General features: G+C 38.8%; 1 protein-coding gene across 4 annotated transcripts in view; it reads left to right on the top strand.

The window, feature by feature from the left end:
* Positions 1–16,237, top strand: part of WIPF1 (WAS/WASL interacting protein family member 1) — a 73,020-nt gene that overhangs the window by 33,425 nt on the left and 23,358 nt on the right. For all 4 annotated transcript variants that reach the window (XM_083348529.1, XM_083348531.1, XM_083348532.1 and 1 more), the window contains exons 2-3: positions 8,818–8,905; positions 15,523–15,652. In XM_083348529.1, coding sequence (XP_083204655.1) covers positions 8,855–8,905; positions 15,523–15,652 — 181 coding nt within the window. In that variant the 5' untranslated portion in view covers positions 8,818–8,854. The remainder of the gene's footprint in view (positions 1–8,817; positions 8,906–15,522; positions 15,653–16,237) is intronic.

Genomic DNA, 16,237 nt, shown 5'->3' with positions numbered 1-16,237 from the left:
AAAGATCTCTTAGAAATAATGTAGGACACAATATAGCAAAGAGAGTCTTTGGGTTCAGTACAATCAGTGATTGATTAATGTTAATTAAATTTCAAAGACAATCCTTTAACATACCACTTATACAGGTTTATAATCCAACCAGTGATGTGGAAGGTTGGTGACTTTTACAATACAGTTACAAGTTCAGTCTGAAATATTAACAGAACATGAAACAAGATGCACTGCTTGTGGTTAGAAACTGGATGCCAATGTTAGAAATTATAAGAAGTTGGATAGTACAATTAGGAAACACAAATATAGTAGAGGAGTACATCAATTCCCACCAATCCAATTATTCTGTTTTATTAACACAGTCCCTAAACAGCCAAAACAACACCTATCTACACAGAGATCACCAGATGGAATACTCAAGAGATCAAACTGAGTGTATTATTGACACAAAGAGGTCAGCCCTACTAGATAGACCAGACCAGGAAACCAACTCAACAGAAAGGCTAAGCTACTTTTATTGAGGTTGGCTATAACAGCGTTCCATGCACCTTTGGTGTCTAGTCATGCCGGCCACATGACCACGGAGACGTCCTCGGACAAGCACTGGCTCTTCGGCTTTGAAACGGAGATGAGCACCGGCCCCTAGAGTTGGAAACGACTAGCACGCAAGTGCGGGGGAACCTTTACCTTTATAACAACAGAATCTTGCAAGTGCAGTTGTGCTGCACCTTGTCTTCCTTCTTCTATTCCAGGGAAGTAGAAAGAGATCTAAGGTTGGGGAACATAGAAGAGCAGGGCCATATGGTATATCAATGAGTTAAAGATTTTGTTTGTGTTTTCCCTAGGGTCTGGATGGGGAGTTAGGAAGTGGTTTTGTTGTTTTTTTAACCATGAATAAGTGCATTTTAAGCCTTCTGCTTCAATATTTATTCCGTTCTTGAATCCCCTCCCCAAGATAGGAGCCCTTATTCCATCCCAGACAAATGGGTTATCCAATCTTTTCTTGAAAACCACCAGCGACAGAGCACCCATTACTCCAGGAAGCAATCTTTCTCGTTTTCAGGAAGTTTTTCCTTAGTTTCAGGTTAGATCTCTCACTGACTAGCTTCCAACCATTGCTTCTTCTCCTGTCCTCAGGTGTTTTGGAAAATAAATAGACTTCCTGTTGCCTGTGACAGCCCTTCAAATATTTGGAGATGGCTATCACATCACCCCCTAACCATAATTAAGTGTTGCATTTTTCCCCCCTCAAGGTTAGATTTTGATCTTGCCAAATATAAAAGAAGTGTCACGTAGGCAGCTAGAAAGTTCTTGGTTTAGTTAGGACATCTGTAAGCAAACACATCTATCTTATCTAAGATTAATAAGGAGATTTGTCAGGCAAAGCAGTTTTATTTTGTGTATGTGTGCTGGTGTGGATTGGAGATGCTGTTCATGCATCAAAGGAGATGCGCACCAAAGAGGCTGAGGGAAAGAAGGGAGTGGAGTTGGAGAGGAGATCACCAGAGGAAGGAGGAATGTGCAACAGATAATCCCAACAGGAATAACTAAAGTCAGGAGAGAGAAAAAAAAAGCTGTGAAAGATGGAGAAATGGGAGGATATCCCAGGAGAAATGGGGCAGTGACGAGCAATCAGAGTGCTGGCTTTACAAAATGTTTCAAAAAACATTATTTTTTTCACTCTCTTCTTTCTCTTTAATTTATAAAAGGCCTGGATCAAGAAATTGAAAGGAAAGCAAAATCCAGTGATTGAGGTTAGCAAATGAATGGATAATGCCCAGAGGATGATTGGCTGCCCTCTCTTCCCCCCTCCCCCAACAAATGTTCTCAAAGAATCATCTCATCCCAGACATTATTTTTTTTAACTATTACCATCTGGCAGACGGTACAGGATAATAAAAACAAAGACAAATAGGCTGAAAAATAGTTTTTATCCCAGAGCTGTAACCATATTAAACACTATTGTATAATGCAACATTGGGGTGCAATATTAGGGGCAGTGCAGTGGTGAATAGAATGTGAAGGATGCATGTATACAATGTATGATTTTACTTGTGGTTTTTACTTGTGTGTAGTGTGCTGTGTGGACAGCACTTAATTTCGTTGTGAGATACACAATGACAATAAAGATATTCTACTCTACTCTACTCTACTCTATTCTATTCTATGAGGGAGTTTCTGAGAGGGCTTCAAAAGAGCTCTGTAAATAAATGACCATTAGATTGTTGACCTATTTTTGTAGTAAAGACTTGCGTACCCAAAGGAGAGGTAAGATACTTTCCTTTTGAAAAGCACAAATTATTTAATTTGCAGCAAATATCACTTTATTAGTTGGCAGAACAACATTGTGAACATGTGTGGAGGGAGGGGTTAGATTTTTGTCCTTTTCCTACCTTCTAATATATTTGTATTTGGGCGAGAGAGGTAAGCAAATTTGAGAGGGAGGAGGTCGTCACATTTGAAATATTGAGAACATCCCATTTTACTCATACAACTACCACAATAGGCATGGCCTTTTACAAACAGCTATTTACTGGGAAACAAACCCGTATCCACAAATGCTCAGTATCATCTCATTGAGATGTTTGCCTTCCCCCCCCCAAAAAAAAGTTTAAAAAAATCTTGGATGAAACAGAAAGGCTGATGAACAGCAATAGAAATTATTTGGAACCAATGGATACTACTGGATTATCTGAAAGTCATCTGATGCGGTGACATGAATGCTCTCTTTAAAAATATGAAGTCCTGAACTACCGTATTTTCCGGCGTATAAGACGACTGGGCGTATAAGACGACCCCCCAACTTTTGAGATGATTTTCAAGATTTTTCGTCTTATACACCGGAAAATCAGCGAGCCCGGGAAGGCACGCCCTCCCCTCTCACTGTGGAGGAAGCAGGGCAGGCTGACGTCTGGCGGGAGCCCGCAGGGCAGTCCTGCGCATGCGCGCACTCCCCGGCTGCTCCTTAGCAGCTGGGGAGTGCGCGCGTGTGCAGGAATGCCCTGCCGGCTCCCGCCCGACGCTCTTCCCTCTTGAGGCAGCATCGCTCCCCGGCTCCTAAGGAGTCCTCGTAGTAGCCTTGTTGTTTAGTAATACTTTGTTCTCTGCTAATAATATTAATGACAACATTAGACAGCTTTCTTTAGGAAAGATTTCAAGAGATTAAAGAAAGGATAGTGTTTCTTTATACATAACCTGCTTGTTTGCTTCTTCTACACACCTTGTTTCTAATTGTTGATGTGGGAGTATGTGGGTATATAACATGTATCTTTACATTTTTGCCTTTTTATTCTCCCTTTCTCCTATGCATTACTCTTACACAAAGCAAGATTAGGAATAGAGAGTGAGAAAGAGAGGCAGATTGCATGTAGGTGGGTGGCTTCACACATTACACAAAGCCATCATTTATTTTGATTGTGGTTTATTGAACAAACCAAATAATGCTATGCCATAAACCATGACTTACAGACTATAGTGACTGAATTCACATGTGATAAATCAGAACTAAAGATATCACATTATAATTTTGTTCAGTGTACAAACCCTCTGTGTCTGTGAATGTCTTTATATGAGTGAGACTGACCGTAAATGTCATGACCGAAGGCATTTAAAGAAAGATGTGTTTAATTCCAGTGTAGGCAGCCTAGGTTTCTCCAGATGCTTAAGAGTTTATTTCCTATTAGTCCCAGCCTGTGGGGCCAATGGCAAGTAATGTGAATGTAATGTGACTCAAAACATTTTGAGGGCTTCAAGTTGCCTGTTGTAGCACATTAAGTGGATTATACAGTCAAAGTCAGGGCTGGCCATGTTAACTGCATGGCCCACATGATTGAAGCTGTGATGGGTTTCTGTGTGCATTGCCCCATGTTGCCTTTTTTGACCCTGTCCTAAATCATCATATCTCCAGCATATCCTAATTTTCAAAAATGCATTTCCCAACCCATTTTTTCCTGGTTTTTTTTAATTGCTTATTTTATTTTATCAATTTCCACCTTTTTAAAGAGACAACATACGTGTTTATGCCCTCTAAATCAGAGGTCCCTAACCTTTGGGGCACCAAGGACCGGTTCCGTGGAGAAAGGTTTATCTGTGGCCTGAGGAGTGTGTGGTTTTGTGTGCTGCCTGCATCCCAGGGATGAGACTTTGCTTGTTTGTGCGGCCCGATTGCTGGCATGCTGCGGCCTGGTACTGTTCCACGGACCGGAGGTTGGGGACCCCTGCTTTAAATAGTTTGGTACTTCAGTATTATTGTTTTGTTTCTTTCTGAGTATGAGTATTTGAATACTGCTCAGCTTCAGTTGGTCCTACAAATTTGCTTTTCGATTTATTATGCCTGGGACCAAAAAATGGAGCCTTTAGGAGAATACTAAGTCTTAAACTACTGATTTAATCCCATTTCTCCTCTTCCCCCTTCCAAATCTTCTGTTATCCTTGCCAATATTCTTCTTTTTCTATTTAGAGGCTAATCATTCAGGAAATGAATAACTGCAGTGAGTTCTCCACTTCTGTCTTTTGTCTAAATTTAAGTTTCTTTTTTTTTAAGTGACTGGTTTAAAATAGCCTGTTGGGTACCTGTCATCCACATACCCTGTAATTCTGGGTCAGAGATCCTTGTCCTGGTTACAAAGGGATTTATAAGTATGCTAGAAAAAAAGATGTTTGTAAATTACCTTACCTTACTTCAAAATGCATACAATCCTTAATGGTGACAGAGTTAAGAATTGTTTGAGTAATCTTTGCTGTCATCTCTTGGGCATCTGAGTGTTGGCCATCCAGCTAGCCTAACTCAGAGGAAAAGTTTGGTCTTAAATATATTAAGCTGCCATTCAACATTTTCAGTACAACATCATTGCACCTGTAAAACTGCCTATACAAGTAGTTCTTGTTTAACAAATGCCTTGTTTAATGATCATTTGCAATTACAGTGGTGATGTAAAAAGTAACTTTACAACTGATCTTTGCAATTATGACCTTTTCAGGTCTGGTCTGTAAAGCAAAGGAAAGCTGAAGTAATATCACAAGCACCTTATGGTTTCACTTAATAATTGCTTCACTTAATGGCCAAATTACCTTTAGTTCTTGTTTTACTAATTTTTCATAGAAGTCTGAGGTTGCATTTCTGTTGTGATAGGTCTTGGGCCCACCTGGTTGAAAGGGTTTTAGAGGTATGAGAACTTTTTTTTTAATAAGGCATGCGCTGCAGATTATATTGTATTATATTATTTTCAAATTGTATGTTTTTAATTATGCTACATATCTAAAGATTGCTGCCAGTGTTGTTACAACAACCAAAGACAAAGGAAAGGAAGCTTTAGGGTCAAAGACTGTAGTTCTCTCTCTCTCTCTCTCTCTCTCTCTCACACACACACACACACACACAGAGTGAATTGCTGTCTAAAAACAATACAGTGAAATTTTATATACAGTAGCAGGGAAGTGGTGTTTGTTAAATATGAATGTATATTATTCGGATCAATTGACATTAACATCATTATGTAATCACATAAGTGACATATAATAAACTAAAGCTAATGACATAATTTATATAAATTGTCTGATTTGAGAAATAGAGCATGTCAAAGCCAGGGAGATCAGGATGTTTGGTCAATAGAAATTATATTTTGCTTAACACCATTTCTGTTTTCAAAATACCTTCTACATTTAAACAAAATGCTAAATGAACATTTGGGTGGTCTACCGAAGTTTGTACTCAAAGCTACTGGTACGTGATGAATTTTAAAAATACATTAAAATGCTTTATGCACTTAAAATGCATTTTAAGAAAGTTAAATATGGTTTGTCTAATCCTCATAGGAATTCTAAGCATAATCAGTCTGATATGCTTCTGGTTATTGCATTTATATAAACCGCCACCACCTCAGTATAAGAAAAATAATTATATTTGAGTGGCTATAAATATTTCCTCAGGATTTGTCGGCTGTAGGATATGAATTCAACAAACCATTGCAGCTATGGAAAAAAACACCCTGAAACTTGTAGTTAAATAAGAAAATTGTGGTTTGCTGCAGGGACTATTTTTTCTATTAACAGGAAGTGAAACAGATTTAACTTTAGATTTGCAGTTTTCACATTTAGGCATAAAATGGTTGCAGAAAAAACAACTTTTTCTACAGGGAAGATTGATAGCAAAATGTATAATGCTAAAATACTGGAAATAATACTGATACTATCGGTAACTGATGGAAGTGTTGTTAAAGTTTTACTATAAGAATGAGAAAAACGTGACTGCAAAGCAAACCAGTGTAATATTGTAAATCATGCTTTTAAGTTGATTGTCTTTAGGAAAGAGATAATATGGAACAGATCTGAGTTAGATATTACATTTTGTACTGATCAAATTGCTGATTAAATCTTAGTAATAGAATGACAGGGTTGATATATGGCAGGGGTGTCAAACTCAATTTCATTGAGGGCCGCATCAGCATTGTGGTTGCCCTCAGGGGGCCGGGTGGGTATGGCCTGGGTGGGCATGGCTTACTGGGTGGGCGTGGCCAGCTCTACATCGTTCGCATCAAGGGTGCCTATGGGGGCCTGGGCAGGAGTGGGACAGATCTGAGGGTCTCTGGCAGAAGGAGGGTCTCTGGGCCAGGGCCAAGGCAGTGGGGGCCGTTCCCTCACTGTTTCCAGGATGGCTTCGCGGGCCACATGAAACCACTTCGCGGGCCGGATCCGGCCCCCGGGCCTTGTGTTTGACATGTTTGATATATGGCATTCCTCACCAACACCATCATTCATTTCCTTTCAGAGAAGTACTTTTTTGCAATCTGAAAACTCCATGCTGCTATTAGACATAAGAATAATGTATAGAGCAGCTGCAAGACGCAGCCAAGAAAAAATGATTCATTTCTTTCCCTTACCACCCCTTCCCAATAACAGTTCAAAAGACCCAGGTGTTGTACTGAAAGTCATGTTTACTTGTTCCTTTTGGCTAGTCCCCAAAGAATAGGATGATATGCTTGATATTACCTAGACCAGTGTGTCTGATCCTCAGCATCTTTAAGATGTGTGGACTTCAACTCCCAGAATTCCTTAGCTAGCATGGAGAATTCTGGGAATTAGGTTTAGGTTTAGGTTTATTCGATTTCTATACCGCCCTTCTCCCGAGGGACTCAGGGCGGTTAACAGGGCATATATAAATAAATAACAGTACAAAAATTAAAAAAGATTAAACCAATGCCCAATTAAAATACAATAACAATAAAATAATAAAAAACCCATTAAAAAAACCCCTCCCCATCAGGCCAGACCAGCTAGTTCAAAGAAGTGGGTCTTCAGCCCGCGGCGGAAGGAGCAGAGGTCCGGTGCCATCCGGAGCTCAACCGGCAGTTGGTTCCATAGTGCCGGAGCACCCACAGAGAAGGCCCTCTCCCTGGGGGCCACCAGTCGACATTCCCTGACCGGAGGCACCCTGAGGAGACCCTCTCTGTGGGCACGCACAGGGCGGAGGGGAGTTGAAGTTCACAAATCTTAAAGTTGCTGCGGTTCAGAAACACTGATCTGGACCCTGTTTTATTTACAACCCTCCCACACACCAAACTTCTACTTTTCAAGATGTAGATCAGGGGTCTTCAAACTTGGCCCTTTTACGACTTGTGGACTTCAACTTCCAGAATTCCTCAGCCAGATCAAATTTACTTTCTCTGTGCGACTTACAATATTTTTTTGGAAGAGATGGGAATAAACTATAGCCTGGATGTCTCTAAATATTCAGTGTTGGAAATATTTAATGCATATATATATATATTCCATCCATTCCCCAAGAGGACGCATCCGGGTCTTTTGGAACATTATTTATATGCTGCCTACCTCCCAAAATGTGTGCAGTCAAACAGTGATTACAAAAAACACGCCGCCATTAAGACATTATTATGAAAGGTTGAATATGGCTCTTCAACCCAGAAACTCATTTCTTTCTAAAGCTTTTTCGTTTCTGAGGTGCCCTTTTTTAATGGTAATTCTAGCTGTTAGCGCTAAAAGTTGGGTCATCCATTTCTTAAGCATACTGATGGTGGAATAATAAAAAGGATAAAATTGCCTTTAAGCTTGTTGGTTTTGTTTTACTTCCTTGGTTCTATAGCACATAGGGGTTTTGGACTGTTCTTATCTTTTCCTTCCCTCAAGCAACTCATGATTGAGTTCCCTTTTCTGAATTTTATCTTTTATGGGAAACTTGTAAAGTAGATTAGACTGAGAATTTGAGACTGACCTTCATGAGCATCATAGCTAAATGCAGATTTTTTTAATCTAAATCTCTCCCTAGCAATGCCATAGCAGATAACTTGGTCCAAATAGGACAGATAACCTAGAAACCTGCTCCTTGAAACGCTGACATGCAAAGATGACTGTGCCTTTATCTTATCTTCCTTTCTCTGTTCCATAACATCCTATTTCTTTGAGTTAAAAACCAAAATAGATTGACTGGATTTTTAGTCAAGCCAGATCTTTTCCTCTCTAAAACCATAAATTTATTATAAATTCTAATGGAGAAAGCGGGGAGGTTGTAATATTTGCCCATCAATAACATTTTATTGATTGATTGATCTTTATCCCACCTTTATTTTTTTTACAAATAACACAAGGCGGAAAACATACCTGATACTCCTTCCTCCTCCTATTTTTCTCACAACAACCCTGTGAAATGGGCTGGACTGAGAGAGAGTGACTGGCGCAAGGTCGCCCAGCCGGATCTCATACTAGATGAGACTAGAACTCACACTCGCCTGCTTTCTAGCCTGGTACTTTAACCACTAGACCAAATATGTCTCCGTTTGTAACCATATAGGTTATTTGTTTTTCCCCCAATAGGTTTCGTTGCAACAAAGGTGAAATTGACGTCTAGAAGATGCCAGTTCCGCCTCCTCCAGCTCCGCCACCTCCCCCAACGTTTTCGCAGGTAAGCTGCAATTTAAAAATAATAATAAAATTTCAGTGGAAGAGAGAGACCAGCTTGATCATCCTAGCTTGTCCTGTGAAAATAAAGCATGTCTAGGCTAGAAGATGATAGATAGATAGATAGATAGATAGATAGATAGATAGATAGATAGATAGATAGATAGATGATAGATAGATAGATGATAGATAGATAGGTAGGTAGGTAGGTAAATAGAGGTATAGACAGTGCTTTTTTTGTAAAAGAAAAAGGTGCCGGAACTCGCACATGTCATACAACCCGCTTTGCCTACCCTACAAGGTTCCATCCAAAAAAGGTGCCGGAACTCCGTTCTGAGCGTTCTATGAGAAAAAAAGCCCTGGGTATAGATATAGATGATGTAGATATAGATGATATAGATATAGATATATAGACGGTGCTTTTTTTGAAGAAGGAAAAAAAAGTGCTGGAACTCACATGTCATACAACCCGCCTTGTCTGCCCTATAAGGTTCCATCCAAAAAAAGGTACCATAACTCCGTTCTGGGCGTTCTATTGCAAAAAAAGCCCTGGAGATAGATAGATAGATGATAGATAGATAGATAGATAGATAGATAGATAGATAGATAGATAGATAGATAGATAGATAGATAGACAGACAGACAGACAGAACAGACGAATGATAGATTGATGATAGAGAGTTACTCTTTTTATTGGTGTTGGTGTTTGTTCAGTTCGTTGCTTCTTGTTGTTTTTTATATAGTTCCCTTTTGGGGGTTTTGTTCTTGCTTTTTTGGGGTACGTTCTAAAAACTTGCTAAGATAAATAAAATAACCCTATTAAGGTTTTAAACTATCATACATACCAGGTGCCTCTTGGGATCCCAGTCCAGCCAGAAAAAGGTTTGCTGTCCTGAGTTGTCCTGATGTTCAGTGAGACAGTGTGGGGTTGTGGTTCACATTTGGAAGCAGGGAGCAGGGGAGCAGGGGAGCTTCCATTGAAGCTGATTTGGTGACTTTGGGACAGTTGTGGTTTCTCTCTCTCACTCTCTCAGCCCAACTATTCTCAGGGAGCTTGTTGTTGAACTTAGCTAGGTCTTCTATTGTGGTTTTATGTATCAGGATATGCTGATAAAAAATACAATTAAAAAAAGACTATACTACTATGACCTTCGGTGACTCCTAACCTGGTGCATACATCCAGACATGGTATGTTTTGTATGTTTGGATCTAATGTGTTATGCAAACCAAGCTACTAAGCTGCATCAACAAAACTTTATTGAGGAAAAATCCTGGCTAAGCAGACCTGCTCAGCCATGTGATGATTAAAATAAATCATACACAGGATGAATGTATATGAAAGGCACTCAACTGGCATTTGTTTTGGGAAAGAATCAAAAATATCCCCGACTACTCTCAAGTTAGTTAAAATCATGCTACATTTATGGAAGGTAACAAAGAGGCAGCTATGCAAGTGGAGATATGGAACGGCTTCCCATAGAGATAGACTTGGATTCAGCATCTCTGTAGTAAGTTCCATGTCTCTCTGAACCTGTTTAAAGTACCCGCTAAACTTCTAGAGCATGTTTTGGAGGAGTGAACATGTTCACCAAATTCATCGACAGCTTCTCCATTCTCATTAATCTGTTTATCCATGAAACAAGATACTATGATTTGCTTAAGCATGTTTTGCTAAACTTATTAAACAATTGGCTAGGTTTGTAGAATGTATTCAGTCAGGCATCCATAACCTTTTCTGTCTGGTGGGCATGTTTAAAATCTTCAGAGCAGGTAAACGGTTGCTAAGGGGAAGGATTACTGATTTACGAAATGGACAATACCAGGGCATGTAATCAGTGGCACAGTAACAGTATATTAGCAAATGCAACTGGACACTCCTATCTCCCTTCTACCATAGGATGCTACTGACTGCTTAACTTTTTTCCCCCAGGCAAACAGAACAAAAACTGGGCTGCGGCTATCCATTATTATTTTCTAAGAAATAAAGTTTATGGCGGCCCAGAGCCAGAATCATTCTCAAAAATAATGAGGATGCTAGAACTGATATGTTCTAGTGTGTGTGTGTGTGGGGGGAGCACTTTAGATTCAAAGGCAGACAAAAATTGCTTTGTAGAATGTGGTATTGTTCACATAGCACCTGAGTGCAATTCTTGAAGACAGCTGTGGTTTTTGGTAGGATGGGGTGGGTACCTTCTATAGCTGCAGCATAATGCTGAGAAAAGCCATTTTTGATTTAGGAGTTGCAGAAAGGTACTATGTACCCACTGCTGAAAGTTCTGAAGCACCTATTTGCTTTTGAGGCACGGTGAGTACTTGATTAATGACCATTTGTTCAGAGACTGTTCAAACGTACAATAGTACTGAACGAGGAGACGTATCACCAATGACTTATTATGACTTATGTGACTTCTCAAAATTGGGAATTCAATTTGGGTGGCAACTGGCTCACATTTACAACAGTCATGGCGCCCACAATCACGTAATCACCATTTGTGACATTCATTGCTAGCTTCCTGCAAGCAAAGTCAGTCAGAAAGCTGGCAGGAGGACCCAAACGGCAACTACTTGATGTCATGCTTAATGACCACAACTGGAATTGTTTTAAGTCGGCATGTCTTGTTTTAAGTCGGCATGTCTTGTGATGTTGTACTTTATGTCTGCATCACTTTGTGATGAATTTCACAATCTCAGGTACGGTCATTAACCAAGGGACACCTGTATTTGCATCTAGCAAGGCAGGCATCCATGAGCAGATGGATGTGCTGAGGCACCATGTTTGCAAATCCAACGTAATAACTTACTATGACATGTGAACCTAGACAGCCATTTGTAAGTCACAAAATTATCCCTAATATTTTGCCCTCCAGATCAGAATCAGAAACATGCCTCTGATCATGATTTATAGTATGGACATTAAGCTTTCATCATAGTCTCCCAATTTAAATAAACCATTATGTTTAATGAAATATGCCTCTAATCATGGTTTATGGTCTGGACATTAAACATTCATCATAGTCTTCTAATTTAAAGAACTCATTATGATTAATAAGAAACAGAAAACTTCAGAGTGTAACCCAGATTTCAGTTTAAATATTAATGAATCTGAACATACCCAAGTTCCAATTTTAAAACTTTTCACTCCCTACTCTTCACATTATTTTAATGCCTACAAAGTGTTGAAAAGAAGTTCAGCGGTGTACATTTCTGAACAGAATACTAGTTTTCCCCCCAAATAATTTAAAAGGGTAGGTTTCTTGTGTTCACTGAGAATATAGTAAATGAGGCAGATGACAGCTTTTCTGTTTAATCTTCATCTTCAATTTAATGTAACTGAATAACAGAATGATAGAGTTGGAAAGGACTCTAGTTCTAGTTCAACCCCCTACACAGACAAGGTCCTATACCATTTCAAACAAATGGTTGTTCAATCTCAAAAACTTCCAGTGCTGGAGCATCCACAACTTTTAGGGGCAAGTTGTTCCACTGGTTAATTGTTCTGACAGGAAATTTCTGTCAGAAATTTCTAATTGTTCTGACAGGAAATTAGTTCTAGTTTGCTTCTCTCCTTGATTAGTTTCCATCTGTTGCTTCTTGTCCTGCCTTCAGGTGCTTTGGAGAATTAGGTTGACTCCCTCTTCGTTGTGGCAACCCCTGAGATATTGGAACACTGCTCTCATGTAAATATTATAGAAATTTAATTTCTATAATTACAAAGTTATTATAGAATAACTTTAACAATAACAAAGTTCAAGAACATTGTGCAAGATTTACACTGGGAATGGGAGATTGTGGTAGGGGGTAAAATATACTTCTTTACTTAAATTTTGAACAAACACGAGTCAGCTTTTAAGACATTAGAGAAAATTTAAGCTGTTTCATCTTACTCTTGCAAATATTTTCAATAAATTCTATTATAGGCTGGTATTCCTGTTAAGAAAATATAGTTTAGATTTTTCTAGCAGCACGCAGCAGATTTTAAACAGAGGTTGCAACTTTGTAAAATTGGAAATAGCTATGCATCTGTTTGAACTGGCAGATGAAAAATCTTCAAGGGGTTTTAATAAAAACTACTGTAATCAACAATTTTGCTCCTCTACAAATAAAGCCAGGAAATCCTATGAGATTATCCACTAATCTAAAAGTGTTAGCTTATAGAAAATAAGACTGTGCAAACATGTCTTTCCAAATTAGCAATTTTTTAAAAAGTATATTTTCCTCATAGACTTGTTTATATTAGAATTTGAATATCTGCTTTAATTTAAGTCCCTGGACATCCAGAGATGGATGAATAACAGGGCTGGGCTTATTCAACTTTTTTACTACTTTCTTGTTCATTACTTAGTTTGTTTATAACATTTATATAGCTGCCCTTCTTATAACCAATTGCATCTTTAGAGGCCCATATATCTGCCATTTATGCTACATGCATTTACTTCAGCAAAATAAATTTCCAGAGTTAGTTAATTAGCTGAGCTTCTCATTCATAAATACTGATCAGTCTAGAGCAGGTGTCCCCAACCCGTCCACAGCATGCCAGAAACCAGGGTGCACAAACAAGTAAAGTCCCATCCGCGGAATGCAGGCAGCACGCGAAACCACATCCCCTCCAATCCACAGAAAAACCTCTCCATGGAACCAGTCCCTAGTGCCCAAAATGTTGGGGGTCACTGGTCTAGAGGTATCCCCGTTCTGGACAAGCAACGTTATCCTATCCACCAAAGCACAGAAAAAGAGTAAGAAATAATAAGCCAAGCAACTTGAAGGCATGATATTAAAAAAAAAAGAAAATCTAATTAAATCTAGTTTACACCAATACATTTCATTATATCGCTCCACATATTTCTGTCTTTCCTTCCACCATGTCCCTGTACCACTTCATGTATTATCTTTTGCTATTGTTTTTCTCACCTCTCCCTTTCTGAGGATGTCATTAATTCATTTCCAACATGACTTTCTTTTGCCATTTTTTATGGTGAAAGATAACTGGCTTGGTCTTTAGTACGTTCGTTTTTAGACACACACACACACACATCATTTCTTCTTTGCTTCATAGGCTCTATTTAATATTTGCTGCTAATCACTCGAGTTCTTAATCACTTACACAGCATCGTCTCCATATAAAATGGTTATATATCCATGTTCCCAATTCACAGTTATCACCATGAGCATGAGTATACATTTAGCCATTATACAATCTCAGCCTTGTCTTTCACACTACTCAGGGTTGAGCCATTGGTTAAACTTTCAGTTTATGCCAGTCTACATTCATCTACATATTTATGCAAAATATTCAAGCCTATTCATTTTTGTAATGTTTTTGCTGCGTACAATGCAACTTTCTCATATCCACATACTTCTCTGTAACCTTCTGAAAGGCAAAAATTAGGTGTGTGTAATCATTGTCCCAGGCTGAGTATGTTGAAGGCTGGTGCCAAGCTTAGCTTATCCCCACACTGGCGTTGCCATTGATCCCGCCATCAGATGCAGGTCTAGGACAACTCTCCATAGCCAACTCGCCACGGGACAATTCTTCGTGGCCAATTCACTACGGGCAACTTGCCGTGGAACAAAAGTTACACTAATATCAAAGAAATGGTGGAATATAATAATTAAAGAAAGGCTGCCAAAGGAGAGACAAAATGAAGTGTAAATGACAAAAATTAAAATAATGTGTTTAAATTATTTTAAACAATTAAATTGAATTGTTGAATTGCCTGTGATGAGTTGACTGTGACGAGTTGTCCCATTCCAATCAGATGATGCCCTATCAAATATGATGCTAAAAAGTATCTGCTGGAAGGAATCCTTAAATAGCATTTTTTCTTTATCCTTACTGTATAGTCATCCTTTTTCCCCCCCAACAAACGATTACTTTACCAATTTCTCTTTTTGAAATGCTGTCTTTGAAATAAATTACCAGTGCAACCCCTCTTCATACCCCTTTTCATATACACATGCGTGTGTGTGGGCACACACATACACACATTGTTTGACAAACCTCACACCAAACATTCATTCTGAAGTGACCATTTAGCTATGTGATGATAAGCTATTCAAACAGGGGAAAATAAAAAGATTTTCAACACTGTATTTTTTGGAATGGGGCTTGCCAAAATTTTTCTGTATTACTTGCTACCAAGAAAAACGGCATGAGGTCATTCTAGAGTTAAGCTTGTCTCAAATATGTCTTTAGATTTAAATTGGCACTATTTTATAATAGTAAATATAATTCAAGAGTACATGGATTTGTGGAAAGAGATAATAGTTTTAAAGATTTCTTCCTAAAATAAATAAAGGCCAAGATGCTAGAAATCATTTTTCAACATGATGTATGTTCTCCAAACCCAGACTGTGCTGATGGAGAGTAGGTACCACTAGGTAACCCTGTTGAAATCTATCAGAATTTGGGAGTTACTGTATCCATTTAATCCAGATCTTGCCGAGTTGTCATTTGATGGGTGTAAATCTGATCCACCTAAATGCTTCATTCACGTGCAAACAATAAAGCTCAATAGGAAATCATGAAGCTCTGATGCGAGAAAACGTGCTGATTTCAGGAAGAAATATTCTGATTTAAGTGCTTCTGTCCTCGTTCTAATATTTTGTATTTTTACTTTGCAGGCAAACACAGACAAGCCCAGTTGGAACAAAACAGAGCAGGCAGGACGAAATGCTTTATTGTCAGACATTACCAAAGGGAAAAGGCTGAAGAAGGCTGTGACCAATGATAGGAGCGCCCCAGTTCTTGATAGTAAGTATATCCTTCTAGTCGTGCAATGTTTCTCAATCTTGGCAGCTTGAAGATGTGTGGACTTCAACTCCCAGAATTCCCCAGCCAGCCAATTCTGGGAGTCCACATATCTTAAAGTTACCAAGGTTGAGAAACACTGTTCTAGTGGAGTAGCTGCGTCTGTGAGCCTGAACTCTGGAGATCTTGAACCTTCCTCTGCCTCCTGCTTTGGAAGAGTCTCTTAGTAGTTGCCTCTGTTACCATCTGTCTACCAGGGATGTGTCAGCTGGTGTTCTCTCCCCTAATCGTTGATGATTTTTTTTAAAAAAAAAGAGTTAGAGAGGAACTTCTTATGCAAGTCATAAGGACTCTAAAAAGAGAATATTCGTCCTGCAGAAATATATATAAAACTATGAAATACACTCAATTACAGAATTTACACAGAACAAGAAAATAGTCAGCGAATTTAAAAAAATCAAAGGGAACCAAACAACAAAGTTCTAATTCCACCTTAACCTTGTGATCTGTTCCTTCAGAAATATAATCGTCTTCAGATCAGATATTTCTCATATTTCCTTTTTTCCTTGAAAATTACAAACTCTAATC

This window comes from Vipera ursinii (assembly GCF_947247035.1).
Source record: "Vipera ursinii genome assembly, chromosome: 1".
Classification (NCBI taxonomy): Eukaryota; Metazoa; Chordata; class Lepidosauria; order Squamata; family Viperidae; genus Vipera; species Vipera ursinii.
Note: the sequence above shows the minus strand (reverse complement) of the source record. Positions and strands in the feature narration are given on the sequence as shown.